Here is a 12,148-nt window from a genome sequence, read left to right as displayed (position 1 = left end):
CTGGAAGCTTGTGTGGAGAAGCCTGTGACCTATCAGCACCTATCAGCGGCACTTGCAGGAGAACAGGGGCTGTTTCTATTGGCTGCCTGCTCCTGTTAATCATGAAAACATTCACACAGAAGGCTTTTGAAGCCTGTAACGACAGGGGAAAGCTGGAGATAAACACCGAATGTGCTAGGGAATGTGGTAACCTTGATGAATTAACATTTACTGACATTTGCTGACATGTGTTGAGCACAATTCGGTAATTTATCTCATTGCTCTGTCATTTCAGCTTCTCATTCGGTAACAGCTTTGATGAATTAACATTTTCTTAAGTGCTCCGTTAACTCAGCTGTTTTCAGCATTACCGAATGCGGTAATGCTTGATGAATTGAAGCCATAGCCACCAGCAGAGCCCGCATTCAACAGGATGGCCTTGGTGGTGATCCTAGGATTCTTTTTCTGTTTCAATTATTTTATTGAATTATATTTTCATGGTCTTGGTCTGCATCTGTGGAACCCAGCAGTGTGCAGTGTCCGTTGGATTGTCTGCCTTGAGACATTGCCACCAGCAGAGCCCGCATTCAACAGGATGGCCTTGGTGGTGATCCTCGGATTCTTTTTCTGTTTCAATTATTTTATTGAATTATATTTAAATCACTTTGATAAAAGACATAACATAGCGTTTACATTTTTGGGAGATTTTCCATAGTTGAAAAAAGTTGAACACATAGATGGCAACAATTAACATACAGTGCAAACTAGAATTGTAACCCAGTAGCTTTTTGTGGAAAAGGGAACAAAGGGTGAAAACCCGAGTACTTCTGTAATCTTAAAATTTCCTTTTGGGCTTTCTTGTGTTTAGTTGACTTTAGAGTTATGAAGTGAGTCTGGCATTATTGCTATTTGTGCTGTTGGGCTCACAGCTTTAATTTTAGGGTGAGATGTCGGTAGGATTAGGGTTCTTGCGTAGCAGCTGACCTTTTAGTATTATAGTAACTGACCCGGTCTGGCAGGGTGGATGCAGCAACAAGGCTTTAGAGAGGTTGTGTGTATGTGATGATCCTACAGAGTTATAGGCGTGTAGATCCGAAGAAGCTTGACATAGTTTGTTTATACATGTCTGAGTCTTGGAATTCATACCATGTGGCCCATATGAGGGTTATTTTCTCGGCTTTGTCTTGGGCTAGTAGGATATTTTCCTCAGTCTCTTTGATTTTTTCTACTCTTTGGATCCATTGTCTGATGGTTGGTATTGAGGTAGATTTCCATAGGGTTGGTATAAGTGCCTTAGCTGCATTTATTAGGAATGGGATTGAGGATTTTGTATAGCTTTTTATAGAGTCTGGGGTACCATGTAGCAAGAATGTTTCTGGGTTGAATTGCAGTGAGGCTCATGTTATTTGGTTAATTAGTTGATGTATTTGGATCCAGTAAGGTAGTATTTTAGGGCAATCCCAGGCTATGTGTTTTAAATGCTGTCTTGACATCTCCAGCAGATATGTGGGGTTGAGGGAAAGATTTTTTGAAGTTTGGCTGGTGTACGGTACCAGGAAGTGACAAATTTATAGTTTTGTTCTTGGGCAGAAACATTTAAAGAGGATTTGTGGGTTTTAATGTATAGTTGTTCCCATTGGGTCAGTAAAGTGTTTGCCTAAAGCTTGGTGCCATTCTTTCTGGAATGGGAGTAGGTTTTGTGTGTTGACTGGAGAGAGTAAGTTATATAGCCAAGAAGTTACATGTCTCTGATGTTCTTGTGCATTGCACTTCTGGTCAAAAGTAGTATAGGGATTCCTTAGATTAGATATAGGTTTAGTTGACATGATGTAGTGTGTGATTTGTTGGTATGTCCAGATAGGGATTTGATCAGGGGATGTGAGATTTCTACATTGCTCGTAGGAGCTCATCTTGCCATTAGTTAGGAAATCACCTATTTTAGGGGGGTTTTGAGGGACCCATTCTTTCAGAAAGTATTTACTCCAGCCAGGTTTGAATTCTGGATCACGGAGTATTGGTGTCATGGGTCCTAGTGGGTGGGATAGCGTTTGCTGTTTTACTGCTTTATAAAAAGCTTTCAAGGAAGCATCTATAAGAGGGTAGGGAGTTGTTAGTTAGGTGGTCATTTTGGATGAGCACCAGGGTAAATTTGCTATTCTGGGGCCCACAAAAGCTTGCTCTAAGTTTACCCATCCCTTGGAGTCTGCATGAACAGACCAGTCTGACAATTCTGGTGAGCTGAGAGGCCATATGGTACGTGCTGAAGTTCGGGAGGGCTATTCCTCTATCTAATTTTGTTCTCTGTAATGTAGCTAATGCAATACAGGGTCTTGTCTTGGCCCAGACAAACTGGTGTAGTTGTTTATGGAGGTTTTTGAAGTAGGAGGGTGGCAGGTGTATGGGTAGTGCCTGACTGATATATAGGAACTTAGGTAGTATAGACATTTTTGCTGCGGTGACTCTGCCAAACCAGGAGAGAGAGAGGAAATAGAACTCCAATCCTCAAGGAGTTTCTCAAGATTTTGTCCCAAAGGGGCGAAATTGAGTTTATACAGGTCTTCGAGCCTCGAAGGAAGCTTAATCCCTAAATATGCTATTGACTCTGGATCCCACCGGAAGGGGAAGAGATTTTGACACTTTTTCAGGGTGCGAGATGACAAGGATATATTAAGGGCCAAAGACTTGGAGTAGTTAATTTTTAAGTTTGATATATTGCCAAAGTATGCAAAGTCAGATACGAGAGTGTGCAGGGACTTCTCTGAGTCAGTTAAGAAAAACAATAAGTCATCTGCAAAAGCTGCTATTTTGTATTCTGTGTTGGAGATAGAGACTCCTTTTATATCCGTATTAGCTCTTACCAGGTTGAGGAAGGGCTCCAGAGTCAAAACATAGATAAGGGGCGATAGAGGGCACCCTTGACGGGTCCCGTTTTTCAGAGTGAAAGGGTCAGACAAGGTACCATTTACCGAGACTCTAGCAGTCGGGTTGGAGTATAGTAGTATCATCCAGGATTGTATCACAAAACCCAATCCCAGGTTTGTAAACACTGCAAACATGTAGTCCCATGCCACCATATCAAATGCCTTCTTGGCATCCGTGGATAGAAACATTCCCTCCACTGGATGCCGAGAAAGCCAAGAGTGAATCCCCACTGCTTTTGTTGTGTTATCATGGGCCTCCCTGCCCATAACAAAACCCACTTGATTGTTTTTGATTTTTTCAGCAATTATTTCTTGGAGTCTTGCGGCCAATATCCTTGCAAGTATCTTAGCATCAAGGTTTAGCAGGGATATTGGCCAGTAGCTCTGGAAGAGACTGGGATCCTTACCAGATTTGGGGATCACTGTGATATGTGCTTCGAGGAGTTGTTTGGATAGAGTTTTCCGGGGGGGGAAGTTTGTTAAAGGCTTGCAAGAATGGAGTTGTCAGAGCAGCAGCATAAGACTTATAATACTGCGAGGTTAGGCTTTTCCCGGGTTTTTGTGCTTTAATTGCTGCTAGAAATTCTATTGCCGAGATATCACTATCTAATTCTTTCTTTTGTTCTGGGTTACTAGGAGAGAAACCATGTTTGGACAGGAAATTGTTTATTTCTTCTTCTCGATTTTGCTGAGAAGATGGAGAGTTAGAGTTAGCATTTAGGTTGTAAAGTTGAGCGTAATAAGAGCGGAAAGAGTTGGCTATTTCAGGTAGAGTGTGGCATAGTTTCCCATTGAGGTCTTTTATTTGATGAACAGCTCTGTTTGCTTGTTTTTTCTTTAGCCGTCTAGCTAGAAGTGGGCCTGCTTTGTTGCCACACTCGTAAAACAGTTTGGTTTGTAACATGAATTTACGTCTATACTCTCTGTTTAGGTAGGTTACTAGTTCTTCTCTCAGGAGAGTAAGTTCCATCAAAGTAGCCTGCAGTAGTGACATCTTATGCTGCTGCTCCAGTTTATGGATTTTAGAGATAAGAATGTTATATCGCTCAAGATTTTCTTTCTTTTTACGGGCTCCTATACTAAGGAATTCGCCTCTGATAACCACTTTGTGCGTCTCCCAAGTTGTTAATGGTGAGACATCATCAGTATTGTTGTCTTTAAAGAAAGAGGTCAGAGTTTTGGCTATTGCATCATGAGCTTCAGGATCTGTCAAGATTTGGGGGTTTAGTCTACAATTGAATTGCTTATTTCTGATTGTTGTAAACAGAATATCCATGTAGACAGGGGCATGGTCAGAGATGTCAATGTTGCCAATTGAAGTGTTTCGGACTAGATTTAATCTGATTGTGTTATGAATAAGTAGTCTATTCTAGAATAACGTATGCTAAGTACTTCCTACTTAGCATACTTATTGTACGCAATAGGTAATAATGCACAAGGACATCTTGTGGCCAAATAGTAAAATTACACATACAAACTTTAAGGACTACATTTTTTTTTAATATGTATGTTAAGAGGGTATATTATTATAAGATTGTAATTAGTAATGGATGTAAAACTAAAAAAAAATGCACCTTTATTTCCAAATAAAATATTGTCACTATACACTGTACTAGGGATATAATTTAAATGTTGCAATAACTGGGACAAATGGGCAAATACAATTTGTGGATTTTATCCACAGTCTTAGGTTTCATTTTAAAACTATAATGGCCAAAATCTGAGAAATAATGAATTTTTTCAATTTTTTTCTTATTATTCCCATTAAAATGCATTTAGAATAAAACAATACTTAGCATAATGTACCACCCAAAGAAAGCCTAATTGGTGGTGCAAAAATCAAGGTACAGATCATTTCGTCGTGATAAGTAGTGATAAAGTTATTGGGGAATGATTGGGAGAAGCGCTGAAATGTGAAAATTCCTCTCATCCATAAGGTGAAAACAACTTGCCGGCTGAAATGGTTAAGCTGTATTCAGTTCTTGTTTGTCTTTTCTGTATGGATCATGAAAATTGTCATTGCTGGACGTTATTTTAGAACTGTGTTTTTATTTTCTGCAGGTCCAATATTTGGAGACAAAATAAAGGTTTACAGGAATATAGTTAACGTCACCAGAGGGCAGTCTGTGCTTCTACCCGTGGACTACACTCTAGCCAAACAAGTCTCCATGTATACCATTGAATGGATGATTCGGAACAGTCCCATTTTGGTTTATGAAGTCTTCAATTGCACCATTGATTCCCAGGGATTTCCAACATGGAGCACAGCAGAGACCACAGTGTACCCAAAATACACAGAGCGTGTGAAATTCTACGAATTGAATGGGTCATTGTTACTCCACAATGTCCAGGATACAGACTCAGGGCTATACACCATTCAACTGTCCATTGGTCTTTATACAATTAAAGAGAGAATCAGTATGTGGGTTCACCCAGAAAAGATGTCTTCAGGTATGAAGTTTGGTGTTTTGCTGTAATTAAATTTCATGAATATTGAGTCATTTAATTCGATTCTTTATTTATTTTATTTATTGTATTTAGAAAGCGCTAACATATTATGCAGCTCTGGACACTAGTTAAGGTCACAGACAATATTCAGGGGTGACATACAGCAAAATGACAGTACAGGAATACAAGAAAGACCAGATCATGCAGCTGTAACGATCGGTGAAGCACAGAGAGGATCTGACTACCGGTGATCTGCAGAATCACTGGGAATACAGATGTATACCAGATTATAAGTGATCTGCAGTATCACCGATAATCCGATATACCAGCTAACCTCTGTTCACCTGAGTAGAGTGTAGTGTTTGGTGTAACAGTAACACTTAGAGGACTAGGCCTCAGTGCAGTAAGGAGTACTGCACGGATTCCTTCCGAAGACCTGAACTCTCCAAGGCGGGAGGAGTCAGGCTGACAGTAGGAAGGAATGTCTGAAAGTGACACTCTGGAGGAAGTGTCACTAACAGGACGGGGAACCGCCTCCAATAGTGAGGTCGGTTCTCGAGGTCGGACAAGCCAAGTCATTAACACACGGACAGATAAGGTACAAATACAGTAGGCGGAGGCGGAGTCTAAAGTACAGGCAGGGTTCGGCAACAGGGTATCAGAAATATCGAGGTACAAGATCAGGAGGCAGAAACAGAGTCTAAGGACGAGCCGGGGTTCGGCAACAGAGCATCAGAAATATCGAGGTACAAGGTCAGAGTTCAGGAGGATAGTCAGGCAGGCAAAAAGTCATAACAGATAATCACAATCAAACTAGTACTTTAGCTATCAACAGAATCTAGCTAAGTGTAGGATTACAGCTCCAGCTGGTCCTGGCACACTTAAGGATCTGACTACAGGTCTGAGTGCTTCCACGTGTGTGTTCGCAACGCCAGACGACCAGCAACTGAACAGCTGGCCGTATATATACACAAGCCCCTTTCCAGCACCTCCCCAAGTGCTGGACCAATGGGGAGTGGAGCCAGAGTCAGCTGACCAGCCTGGTCAGCTGGCTCACTTCTGCCTGCCATATATGCTCTGCCTCAGCGCGTGCGCGCGCGTCACTCTCAAGGCTGGTGGACTATGAGTCCCAGCCACACCAGCACTCTCCCTGGCGTCCGCCGCGGGAGCCTCCGCACTGCACGCGGCGGCTTTTCCGTGTTCACTGCTACTCATGCGGCGTGCGGCGGCTCCTCCATGCGGCGCCGCCACACTTGATGCGGAAGCAGCCGCCCCGCTCTGAGAGCGATCGGCTGTGCTTCCGTGCATTTGTACAGTACCCCCCCCCCCCCCAAGGAGTGGACTCCGGACAACTCCTACCAGGCTTCTCGGGATGTAAGGCGTAAAACTCCTTCCTTAATTTGTTTGCATGCATGCGGTTCTCAGGTACCCATTGTCTCTCCTCAATGCCATACCCTTTCCAATGCACCAGATACTGTACTGAGTTCTGTTCCATGCGTGAATCTAAGATTTTTTCCACCTCGTACTCAGGTTGGTCCTCCATCATCACCGGAGGAGGAGGAGTAGGACCCACATGAACCGCAGGTTTAAGTAGGGACACGTGAAACGACCTTACGCCCCGCATGCTGGCAGGAAGATCAATGGCGTAAGTGACGTTGTTAATTCTTTTGGTCACGGAAAATGGACCCACAAACCTGGGGCCCAGTTTAGCAGATGGCTGCTTCAAGGTCAAGTGGACACCCAGACTAAATCCCCTGGCTGAAACTTCCAGTCTACGGACCGTCTCTTGTCCGCTTGACCCTTCTGACTCTGAAACGCCTTCTGCAAGTTCCCCTTAACAATTCCCCAATTGTCCCTGAGTGATCTCTGCCAAACCTCCAGTGCTGGAAATGGAGAAGAGACAACTGGAAAAGGGGAGAATTTCGGTGACCTCCCTGTCACAATCTGGAATGGAGAGAAACCAGACAAAGAATTCTTCAAATTATTTTGTGCGAATTCCGCGAAAGGCAAAAATTTTGCCCAATCACTCTGTGGTGGCTTTTCCGCGTTCACTGCTACTCATGCGGCGTGCGGCGGCTCCTCCATGCGGCGCCGCCACAATTGATGCGGAAGCAGCCGCCCCGCTCTGAGAGCGAGCGGCTGCACTTCCGCGCATTATTACAGCAGCACAGTATGAGTACAAGGTAATGCTTAGTCAGTCACTGGATGGGGCATGGAGATTAGGCAAGTGGAGTTCACTCAGATCCATAGGACGGGTGTACGGTAATGGAGGTGCGTGATCAGGTAGAAGACACAAGGAGGAGGACCCTGCCGAATCTAGACTTATAATCTAGAGGGAGAGGTAGGGACTAGAGATGGTCCGAACGGTTCAACCGCGAACCGATTCATGCGAACATCGCTGGTTCGCGTTCGCGGTGAACCGCAAACTATATGCAAGTTCAACCCGCCCCCTATACTACATCATTAGGCTCAACTTTGACCCTCTACATCACAGTCACCAGACCCGGGGCAGCCAATCAGGCTACACTCCCTCCTGGAGCCACCCCCCCCCCCCTTTTGTAGGGCAGCTACATTGGCCATTTCACTCACTCGGTGTGGCTGCAGTAATTAGAGAAGGGAGAGGTTGCTGCAGAGACATAGGGAAAGCTTAGTTAGGCTCTTGTTAGGCTTATTAGCTTGCTCCTTGCTGATTCTTATTGCTAAAAAGCACCCCACAACAGCTCTTTTGAGCCCTAATGTTGTTCTTGTTGTCACAGACCGCAAGGGCCGGTCCGCGATCGGGGTCAACCGATCGGAGTCAGAAATCCTCTCTCACTGTCATTTTGCCCATCACGAAACGTAACCGACTTCGCAGGTTGATGAACCGACTAGCGGAGGGAGCATTTGGACGCCAAAGTATTCACCACACTCATACAATTCAAAGATCTGCCACCAAGCGGGTTACACAGCCCGCTACTGTAATTATGCTACTACTTCGAGAACGCTCTGTTAACCCTTTGCAGTATGCAGGAATCTGGGTCAGATCTGAATATCTGAGCCGGGTCCGCGCATACGGGTTATAAATGTACACATCTATTAAACACAGGGTAGCGGTTTCAGGAGAATAGATACGTTTGTGTATATTTAGAGCAGGTCGTAACCATAACGATTTTTAAACGTTTTAATAATAAAGTTGCATTACATAAATTTATACAGATTAACACATAGGCACATAGCTCTTCTTTAGCAGATGAAATGGTGAAAGACGAGGCGGGCAATGCTGACCATAGATTTATACAATCTTAGAATTGGGGCTGGATTACCTCCAAACTAGGTGGGGTTAAGGAGGAGTTACCTCCTGGTCAGCAAGGTCGCAGCCCCCAGAACTCAGAACAGAAAATGTAACATTTATTAATCATCTGCGTGACTCCGCCCCAGATTGGCGTATCGCAAATTAAAATTAAATTAAAACATTATTTAAAGTTTTATCCCTTACTGTTTGTAAAACATTATTATTCACAAAATAAAGCGATCAGTACGTAACGTAAATTGCAATATATTTTTTGCAGCCACAATTAGTAAAACATTATTATCCACATAATAAAGCGATCAGTAAGGGGGGTCTTAGGTTTAGGCACCACCAGGGGAGTCTTAGGGTTAGGCACCACCAGGGGGGTCTTAGGTTTAGGCACCACCAGGGGGGTCTTAGGGTTAGGCACTACCAGGGGGGTCTTAGGTTTAGGCACCACCAGGGGGGTCTTAGGTTTAGGCACCACCAGGGGGGTCTTAGGTTTAGGCACCACCAGGGGGGGTCTTAGGTTTAGGCACCACCAGGGGGGGTCTAGGGGTTAGGGATAGGTATAGGGAGGGTTCTGTGTGAGAGTAGGGTTAAGTATAGTTACAGTACAATATAAACCACCAGGGGGGTGGTTAGGGTTAGGCACCACCAGGGGGTTCTTAGGGTTAGGCACCACCAGGGGGGTCTTAGGTTTAGGCACCACCAGGGGGGTCTAGGGGTTAGGGATAGATACAGGGAGGGTTCTGTGTGAGAGTAGGCTTAGGTATAGTTTTAGTAAAATTTTTGTAATACTTACTAATGTTTTACAACACTTATTATTTAAATCATCGTTATAAAGAATATTTTCAGATTTTATTATAAGAACAAACCATAAATGAAGGTTATTCACAATAATATATAATTATAACAATTAAACATATATTATCGTTTTTTAATAAACGTAATTATAAGTTTCACTTTTGAAACAGGGAAGATTAACGTTTTCACAATTGCCGATTTCATAAACATTATTTAATGATTTATAATTTTGTAAAACATTATTTGTAAACGAAATATAGCACACTATTTTTATAAACGCTATTAATGATTAATTATTAATTAGCGTTTACACCCCGCGCCCTTTTTGTCCAGGCGCCCTTTTTGTACGTACGCACACACATGCAGATCACACAGACACAGATCACACAGGCACATGCAGATCACACAGGCACAGATCAAATACACACGCAGATCACACACACACATGCAGATCACATACAAGCAGATCGCACGCATGCACACACACACACACACACACACACACACACACACACACACACACACACACACACACACACACACAAACACAAACACTCACACATGCAGATCTCGCACACACACATGCAGATCTCGCGCACACACATTCAGATCTCACACACACATACATACATACACACTTACACATGCAGATCACATACAAGCAGATCACACACACACACACACACACACATGCAGATCTCGCACACACACATACACACACACACACACACACACACACACACACACACACACACACTCACTCACTCACAAATGCAGATCTCATACAAGCAGATCACACACACACATGCAGATCTCGCGCACACACACACATACACACTCACACATGCAGATCACATACAAGCACATCTCGCACACACACACATACACACTCACACATGCAAATCACATACAAACATGCAGATCTCGCACACACACACATACACACTCACACATGCCGATCACATACAGGCAGATCTCGCACACACACATGCAGATCTCGCACAAACACACACATACACACACACATGCAGATCACATACAAGCAGATCACACACAAATGCAGATCTCGCACAAACACACACATACACACTCACACACTCACAAATGCAGATCTCATACAAGCAGATCACACACACACATGCAGATCTCGCACGCACACACACATACACATGCAGATTACATACAAGCAGATGTCGCACACACACATGCAGATCTCGCACACACACATACACACTCACACATGCAGATCACATACAAGCAGATCACACACACACATACACACTCACACATGCAAATCACATACAAACATGCAGATCTCGCACACACACACATACACACTCACACATGCAGATCACATACAAGCAGATCACACACACACACATGCAGATCTCGCACGCACACACACATACACATGCAGATCACATACAAGCAGATGTCGCACACACACATGCAGATCTCGCACACACACATACACACTCACACATGCAGATCACATACAAGCAGATCACACACACACATGCAGATCTCGCACACACACATACACACTCACACATGCAGATCACATACAAGCAGATCACACACACACATGCAGATCTCGCACACACACATACACACTCACACATGCAGATCACACACATGCAGATCTCGCACACACACATACACATACACACAATCACAAATGCAGATCTCATACAAGCAGATCACACACACACACACATGCAGATCTTGCACACATACACACTCACACATGCAGATCACATACAAGCAGATCTCGCACACACACATGCAGATCTCAACACACAGACTCACACATGCAGATCACACACCCCCTCACAGAACGTCCCCATGGAGTCAAATAAGAGGCCCCCTGGCGCTCAGCTTCCCTCCCTCCAATAAAAGTATCTTCCCCGCCACACAGCTTCCCTACTTCCCTCTGATTAATGCGCCCCGCTCTGAGCACCTCTCATTTCCCTTCCTTCCTTCCCTCATAGAGAATGGTGCAGGCAGTATCTCTCACCATCCATCTGATCTCGCAAACAACAGCACTGCTCAGCTCCCAGGACATTCTTCTTAGTTATAAGGGCTTTGCTTGATTACCTCATCAAGCGAGGACCCTTAAAGCCACAATGCAGAAGAATGTCCCGGGAGCTCAGCAAAGCTGCTGTTTGCGAGATCAGATGTACGGTGAGAGACACTGCCTGCACCGTTCTCTGGGAGCGAGGGTGTAACGATCGGTGTAACACAGAGAGGATCTGATTATCGGTGATCTGCAGTATCACCGAGAATACAGATATATATCCGATTATTGATGATCTGCAGTATCACCGATAATCAGATATATCTCTAACCTCTGGACACCTGAGTAATAAGAGTGTTTGGTGCAATAGTAATACTTTGAGGAGAGCACCCATCTCGAGTGTGCCAGGCTGTAAGAGATACTGCCAAAGAACAAGCTCCTTCCAATGGCCTGAGGCTCCCCAAGGGGAGGAGTCAGGCTGAGAGAGGGAAGGACAGAGTGTGAGTGACACCAATGGTGGAATGTCACTGACAGATCTGTGAACTATCTCTAAACAGAGGAGATAGTTCTCGAGGTCGGACAAGCCAGGTCGGCAACAGACAGACAGATGAGGTACAGAGGGAAGAGACTGAATCAGAGTCCTGAGGCAAGCAAGGTTTGGCAACGGAGTATCAGATATAGCGTGGTACCAAATCAGAGATCAGAAGA

General features: G+C 44.1%; 1 protein-coding gene across 3 annotated transcripts in view; it reads left to right on the top strand.

Moving 5' to 3' along the window:
- The window catches only part of LOC137527897 (carcinoembryonic antigen-related cell adhesion molecule 3-like), a 239,944-nt gene that overhangs the window by 201,471 nt on the left and 26,325 nt on the right, over window positions 1–12,148 (top strand). For all 3 annotated transcript variants that reach the window (XM_068248947.1, XM_068248948.1, XM_068248945.1), the window contains one exon: window positions 4,962–5,351. In XM_068248947.1, the coding sequence (XP_068105048.1) occupies window positions 4,962–5,351 (390 nt within the window). The remainder of the gene's footprint in view (window positions 1–4,961; window positions 5,352–12,148) is intronic.

This window comes from Hyperolius riggenbachi, chromosome 8 (assembly GCF_040937935.1).
Source record: "Hyperolius riggenbachi isolate aHypRig1 chromosome 8, aHypRig1.pri, whole genome shotgun sequence".
NCBI lineage: Eukaryota > Metazoa > Chordata > Amphibia > Anura > Hyperoliidae > Hyperolius > Hyperolius riggenbachi.
Note: the sequence above shows the minus strand (reverse complement) of the source record. Positions and strands in the feature narration are given on the sequence as shown.